Source organism: Myotis brandtii, unplaced genomic scaffold (genome assembly GCF_000412655.1).
Source record: "Myotis brandtii unplaced genomic scaffold, ASM41265v1 scaffold106, whole genome shotgun sequence".
Taxonomy (NCBI): Eukaryota; Metazoa; Chordata; class Mammalia; order Chiroptera; family Vespertilionidae; genus Myotis; species Myotis brandtii.
This window is the reverse complement of record NW_005353584.1, coordinates 879,630-887,810: the sequence shown is the minus strand read 5'-3', so window position 1 is coordinate 887,810 and position 8,181 is coordinate 879,630. Positions and strand designations below refer to the sequence as shown.

Below are 8,181 nucleotides of genomic sequence, written 5' to 3'. Positions count from 1 at the left end.
CGCATGACCTATTATATCCAGCAATCCATATGGGGACTGAAAACTTTGCAATGATGACAATTACTGAAGATATGAATCAACTAAAATAGTTGACAGGGACAATTCTTCCATCTTTGAAAATATCTACATCAAATCTGTTTAAATAGATTTTCATCTGCATAATATAACACATTCTGACAAGACCACCACCTCCACCAATGTGGTCAGTGTTGTGCTGTAAAATGTTTAATAACTGAGGGACCCCCCCCTCGAGTGCACAATCATCATGCACCGGGCTACTAGTCTATATAATAAAAGCCTAAGCGACCCTTACAGCAGAACAACTAGAACGACTGGTTGCTATGCACACTGACCAGCCTAAGCGACCCTTACAGCAGAACAACTAGAACGACCGGTTGCTATGATGCACACTGACCACTAAGGGGCAGATGCTCAACGCAGGAGCTGCCCCTGGTGATCAGTATCCTCCCACAGGAGGAGCGCTGCTCAGCCAAAAAGCAGGCTCACAGCTGGCAAGCGCAGAGGCAGTGACAGGAACCTCTCCCGCCTCCGCGGCAGCACTAAGGAGCAGCAAGCCGAGAGGTAAGGAGCAGCGAGCTGAGAGGTAAGGAGCAGCGAGCAGGCAGGCGGTAAGGAGCAAGGGGTCCTGCACTACAAGACGGATGTCCGCCTGCTGTCCTAGGCCTGCTCCCTGTGGGCCTAAGCGGACAGTTGGGGAGCGGGCCTAAGCCAGCAGTTGGACATCCCCTGAGGGGTCCTGGACTGTGAGAGGGCTCAGGCTGGGCTGAGGGGTTCCCCCCTCCCAGTGCACTAATTTTGTGCACCGGGCCTCTAGTGAATAAATAATGAAAAAAACTCCCAACAAACACAAGTCCAGGATCAAACAACTTCACAGGTGAATTCTAACAAATATGTAAAGAAAAGTTAATAGCTATCCTTCTCAAAGTATTCCAAAAAGTGAAAGAGAAAGAAACACTTCCAAACTCATTGTTCGAGGCTAGTATTAACAAGACAATGACACTAACAAAAAAATCCATAGGCCGATATCCTTGATGAACACAGTTGCAAAAATCCGCAATAAAATATTATTAAACCTCATTCAACAATACATTAAAAGGATCATACACCATGAGGATATTCCAGGGATGCAAGGATGGCTCCATATCCACAAATCCATTAATGTGATACACCACATTAACAAAATGATAACTAAATATCCCATGATCAACTCAAGAGATGTAGAAAAAGCCTTTGATGAAATTAAACATTCATTTATGATAAACACTCTTAAAGTGTGTATAGAGTGAATATGCCTCAACATAATAAAGGCCATACTTGATAAACATATAGCTAACATCATACTCAACAGTGAAAATATGAAAGTTTTTCCTCTAAAATAAGGAACAGGAAAAGTATGTCCCATCTTCCCACTTTTATTCAACACAGAACTGGAATTCCTAACCACAGCAATCAGAAAAGAAAAATATATGAAAGGCATCCAATTTGGAAAGAAAAATTAAAATTCATTGTTTATAGATGATATATTATATTTAGAAAATGTTTCACCACAAACTATTAGAACAGCGGTTCTCAATCTGTGGGTCGCGACCCCTTTGGGGGTCGAACGACCCTTTCACAGGGGTTGCCTAAATACATCCTGCATATCAGATATTTACATTATGATTCATAACTACCAAAATTACAGTTATGAAGTAGCAACGAAAATAATTTTATGGTTGGGGGTCACCACAACATGAGGAACTGTATTAAAGGATCGTGGCATTAGGAAGGTTGAGAACCACTGTATTAGAACTAATAAATTCAGTAACTTTGCAGGACACAAAATTAATATACAGAAATCTGTTGCATTCCTATATACTAAAAACAAACTATCAAAAGAAGAAATTATAAAAACAATTCCACCAAAAAGAATAAAACACCTAGAAATAAATTTAACCAAGGACTGAAACAACTATATACTCTGAAAACAGTAAGACACTGATAAAAGAAATTGAAGATGACACAAATAAATGGAAAGATATATAATGTTCATGAATTGGAAGATTTAATATTATTACAATGTCCATACTTCCCAAAGCAATCTGCAGAGTCAATGTAATCCCTATCAAAGTACCAATGGGATTTTTCATAGAACAAAAACAAATCACAGAATTCTAGAACAAATAATCCAAAAATTTGTACAGAGCAGCAAAAGACCCCAAATAGTCAAAGCAATCTTGAGAAAGAACAACAAAACTGAAAGTATCACACACCCTGATTTCAAACTATATTATAAAGCTACAGTAATCAAAACTGTATGGTACTGGCAAAAATAGGAACACAGATCAATGGAAGGGAAGAGAGCACCCAGTAATAAACTCATGCTTATATGACAAAAAAGGCAAGAATATACAATGGGAAAAACACAGTCTTTTCAATGAATGGTGTTGGAAAAAATGGATAGATACATGCAAAAAAATGACAGGACCACTTTCTCACACCATATACAAAAATAAACTCAAAATAGATTAAAGGCTAGCATGTAAGAACTGAAGCCATAAAACTCCTAAAGAAAAAACACAGGTAGTAAACCTTTGATAACGCTCTTAGGAATATTTTTATGGATCTGTCTCTTCAGGTAAGGGCAACAAAAGAATAAACAAATGAGATTACATCAAACTAAAAACTTTTGCAGCACAGTGAACGGAACCATCAACAAAACAAAAAGACAACCTACTGAATGGCAGAGGATATTTGCAAAGAGTGTATTTCACAAGGGGTTAATATCCAAAGTATATAAAGAACCCATATAATACACTATCAAAAAAACAATTCAATTAAAAATAGGGAGAGGGTGCTCTAGCCAGTGTGGCTAAATGTTAAAGTGTCAGCCCATGGACCAAAGTGTCATAGGTTCAATTCCTGACCAAGTGTATGTGCCTGTATTGTGCGTTTGATCCCTGACCCCAGTTGTGGTGGGGTGTGTCCAGGAGGCAACCAACTGATGTGTCTCACATCGATGTTTTTCTCTCTCTCTCTATCACTATCTTTCTCTCTCCCGCCCCCACCATCCCTCCTCCTACGCTCTCTCCCTTCCACTCGCTCTTAAAAATATCCTTGGGTAACAATAACAGCAGCAATAACAACAACAACAAAATAGGCAGGGGACCTAAATAGATATTTTTTCCAAAAATAAAAATATCCTTGGGTAACAATAACAGCAGCAATAACAGCAACAACAACAAAATAGGCAGGGGACCTAAATAGACATTTTTTCCAAAAAAGACATACAAAAGGCCAATAGACATGGAAAGATTCTCAATATCACTAATCATCAGGTAAATATAATCAAAACCACAATGAGCTATCACTTCACGCCTGTCAAAATGGCTTATAAAAAAGACAACCAATAACAATTGTTGGCAGGGATGCAGAGAAAAGGGAACCCTTGTGAACTGTTCGTGGAAATGTTAACTGCTGCAACCACTATAGAAAACAATATGGAGGTTCTCTAAAGAATTAAAAATAGAATTACCATCTGATCTCTGATCCAGAAATTCTACTTCTGGGTAATATTGGAAGAAAACAAAAACACTAATTTGAAAAAATATATGCACCCCTATGTTCACTGCAAAATTATTTACAATAGCCAAGATACAGTAGCAAGCTAAATGTCCACTGAATGATAAATGGATAAAGATGTGGTGTATATACATACACACATACATACACATATAATGGGATATTAGTCATAAAAAAGAATGAAATCTTGCCATTTGAGACAACATGGATGTTTTTCTAAGTGAAATAAGTCTGACAGATAAAGACAAATATTTCACTTATATATGGTATCTAAAACGTAATATAAACAAACAAACAAAACAAAACAGATTCATAGATACAAAAGAACAAACTGATGGTTGCTGGAGAAAGTGGGGGAAATGAGCAAATAGGTGAAGGGGATTAGAGATATAAATTTCCAGTTACATTTAAGTTATGGTGATATAATATACAGCATATAAAATATAATCAATAACATGGTGATCATTTTGTAAGGTATTTAAATGTACACCTATAACTAATATAATATTGTTAAGTCACCTATTCTTTTAAAACAACAAAAATAAAAAGCCTTTAGTTTAAGATGTAGAGCAGAAGTAAAAAACAACTTTGAATTCAAGACTCCCAACCTTCATGTTTTTAACCACATACTAAAGTTACCTTAAACTACATGACAGTAAAGTACCTCCCAAAAAAAGACCTCAATGATATTCAAAGAGACTTATTACATAGAAATGTGCTTTTTCTAATAAACACTGGGAGGGGCAGCAGAGATGCACTATAAAGGGGCATGAGGAAATTATTGTGGGTGATAGGTATACTCATTATCTTGATTAAGGAGATGATTTTATGGTAATATGTCAAAATTTATCACACTGTACACTTTAAATATATGCAATTAGTAAAGTTCCAATTATGCCTCAATAACAATATAAATTTACATATATTTAAAAAACCAGCTAACTACTATAGTAAAGGGCAGAGAGATATGGGGTATTAATATATATATACATATTTTTTTTTTTTTTTTTACCTGAGATCTCTTGGGGTCAATAAATTGAGAAATCTTGTAAACAATGTCATCAAATGTCAGACCGGGTGAGGAGTTCCCATGAGCATCTTTCACTTTTCGTAAGAAATCTGTAAGCTCCTTTCTGGAATAAAGGAAAGAGCAATGGTGATTTTCCTTACTGCGCTGAGGATGTGCTCCCCAAACAAAATATAAAATCCTAGTGTATGATCTTTGATCTAAAAAGTGATCACAAGTCCATCTACATTTATCTTAAACCATAATGAAAAGCCCTAATGTTTTATTAAGATACTAAATGTGTTAAGACACTAAAAATATATTTTAACTGTTTTTGAAAGGTCACTGTGTGAAATTTGTTATCTACTTATTTAGGTATTGAACTCTTTATATCACATCTCTCAAAGCTCTCTTGCTGGGACTAAATATTCCTTTTTTGAACTATGTAACCATTGGTCTTTCTCTCCTTTATCACTCTGAACAGTTTCACTTTTGTAAAACTCAGACACAGTAACTAAATATTAAATGGAACAGGAAAGCAAAGATTAAAACAATAATTTTTTTAAAACCCTAGGAATACTTTAATTGATAAGTTCTTTTTCAATTCTTATGGTCTACTGACCCAAAGTCTGCACATACATTTTTGGTACAATAATAACAATTATATTACAATTCCATTATCTATTCATGATAGTATTTATAAAAACATAATCTACCCTGAAGCATAACAGTATATACATTAAATAAAAGTAAAAATACTGGTGAAACTAGAATTATTTCCTTGGATATGACAGTAAAGAGAAAAGAAACTTCATTTCTCGAGGGGTGGAATTAATTATCTTTCTACTAAAGTCAGAATTGTGAAAAGAACAGTAAAGTTATGATTTCTTGCATTTAACTCTGTTGCCTAATAAAGAAACTGTAAGGACCCTCAATGAAATTAAGAAAATAGGAAAGCAAAATCTGAACAATTTTGGGTTTATGTGGCATACTATCAACTTAAAATTCACATTGGAAATAGGTTATTAAGATAATTATTGAAGCCGGTGGCATTAAAATTGGATAAGTTTACAACTAGTTGCACTTTCAGTAAATGAGCAAAGCTAAATTTAAAAATGCATTCTCTCATGACTTACCACTAATAACTTCAGTGAAGAGGTTTAGCATTTATATCGAACACAATTCCTTCCTGATACATTTCATTTTCCTTACCAAGGCCCTGGTAAGGAAATATCTGTAATGTGTGTATGTGTATGTGATATGTTTCTCTGAAATACTTCATTGCTGTAATTATGACTACAGACTGTAGAGTATGATCTGTACTCACTAGTAAATATAAATGAAGGTACCTGCTCTGTTGTGGAAAGGCAGTTTTCAATCTATCTATAATCCTCTCCCAATTCATCATGGGAGGATCACTTCCCAGACCTGCACTAGGAGACACAGCCTCTCCCACAGGCGCCGGCATAGTCCAGGTTAGGCCAGACATCTGTAAGGAACACAGAATTAAAAACTATCAGCTTCAATTATTAGGAAGTAATTCCATGCCAACATATTTCTATACTTCAGAAAATGAATATAATAAAGAAGAGGAATATTGATATGCTCTTACCCTTTTTAGTTTTTTCTTAACAATATTTCTAATTGTTTATATTACCCTTATTTTAAAAATGGGACATAATAGTCTCAGTAATTACAAACATGTACAGAAATACATATAGGGTGTCTATTTCTGTAGGTACAGAAAAAGGTCTGCAAGTTAAAAGCAATCTGTAAATAGTGATTATTTCCTAGGATTCAATTGCAGGGCAATTTTACTTTCTGCTTTGTGTATTTCTTCATCATATACTAGAGTCTCGAGCACGGAATTCGTGCAAGGGGCTCAGCCCTCACAGTCGTGGTGCCTTGCCTTGGCCCTTGCAACAGCGGCTGGCAGTTTGCTTCAGCTTCGTCGTCTGGAAAGTCATTTGGCTGTCTGGTCTAATTAGCATATTATGCTTTTATTATTATAGATTTTGTATATATTTGTGTATTTCTATATTATTTGCTGTTTTATGATTAGCATTTACTACTTTTATAATTAGAAAAATAATAATATTGAATTTTCAAACAACTAAGTAAAGATGAGAATACTACTAGAATGTCTACCCAATGTCTCATGAATGTTACAAAGGTGGTATGAAAATTGTAGTGACACCCCTGAGCCATGAAACCATAGAACAAAATTTTTCCCATATTTTATGGTAGTTCCTTATTAGAACCATTAAGATTCTAATTAATATCAAGTGAATATTTTTGGAGTACTACTCTAATTGCTATGATAATTATAAACATGGCATCTTTTACCTAAGGTTCTACAGGTTATTTTCAAATATAAGGTTATTACTCACAAAAACTAACAACTATTAACAGCCATTAGTATAACTCATACAAAGCCTAGTGAGAGAAGGAGAAGGATACTGCCCAGAAATTGGAGTTTGCCTCAGTATCAAGCTTTTTCCCAACAATAAGAAAGTAATTTTATTAGAAAGTTGAAGTAATTTAATGTTTTTTCAATAAAATTTTATCATAGTTCCTTATAGAATGGTGCAGGAACAAACCACATGAGTAACACTGTGAAATCATGGTGATAAAAAGATGTGGTACTTAATTAACATATTTTTTTAGAGAGAGGCAGCCTAAACAAAAATAAGCAGAGTCCCTTGGACTATATATTTCAAAGGGAGACTGTAAGCCACATGTAGGTACAAAAAAACTGACTAGAATATACTTATGGGAAAGTCTAAATTAGAAAATTTTTCATTAATTATATTTAACACTAGAGGCCCGATGCACAAAATTCATGCAAGACTAGGCCTTTCTTCCCCCAGCTGCCAGCACCAGCTTCCCTCTGGCACCCGGGACCTGGGCTTCCTTCACAGTCCTGGCTTTGTCCAGAAGGTCATCTGGAAGGACGTCCGGAAGGATGTCCAGTCTAATTAGCATTTTATGCTTTTCTATACTAATAAAAGCCTATGTCATCATCACACCCTCATGCCGTGATGCCCGCATGCCGTCATACTGTAACAATCCATCACCAGGAGGCTGCATGTGCAGCAGGCATGTGCGGGTGGGCGGGGACATGACGTTGCGTGTGCGGCACTGAGGTGGGTCCCGCGGTGATGCCAGGGGTTCTGCAGCTCACGTGGCAACACCAGGGGCAGGACCCCCGGCTCTGGCCTACCTCTTTGGGGCAATCGATTGAGGCAAGGCTGGGGAACACCCCCTGAGTGCATGAATTTTGTGCACCGGGCCTCTAGTATTATTATCATCTTCTAGGAAAACATTTTTCTTTTAATAAAAATGTTTACCTTAACCAATATTATAACTAATAACTATTCACTTTAAATTTCTCTATTGTGTCTTTATATTAGGATAAGGCTTATCTAGCCATTTATAGCTAGAAAGGTTTATAACTTTACAGAATAATATGTTCCAAGGTGATGCTATTTACAGTGGGGCCTTGACTTACGAGTGTCCCAACTAACGAGTTTTTCGAGATACGAGCCGTCTCTCGGCTGATTTTTTGCTTTGAGTTGCGAGCTAAAATTCGG

General features: G+C 36.1%; 1 protein-coding gene across 9 annotated transcripts in view; it reads right to left on the bottom strand.

Annotated features, from left to right (window-relative positions):
* DZIP3 (DAZ interacting zinc finger protein 3) overlaps nucleotides 1-8,181 on the bottom strand; it is a 131,056-nt gene that overhangs the window by 21,299 nt on the left and 101,576 nt on the right. For all 9 annotated transcript variants that reach the window (XM_014540846.1, XM_005856986.2, XM_014540850.1 and 6 more), the window contains 2 exons: nucleotides 5,938-6,077; nucleotides 4,595-4,715 (listed from right to left, as the gene is read on the bottom strand). In XM_014540846.1, the coding sequence (XP_014396332.1) occupies nucleotides 4,595-4,715; nucleotides 5,938-6,077 (261 nt within the window). The remainder of the gene's footprint in view (nucleotides 1-4,594; nucleotides 4,716-5,937; nucleotides 6,078-8,181) is intronic.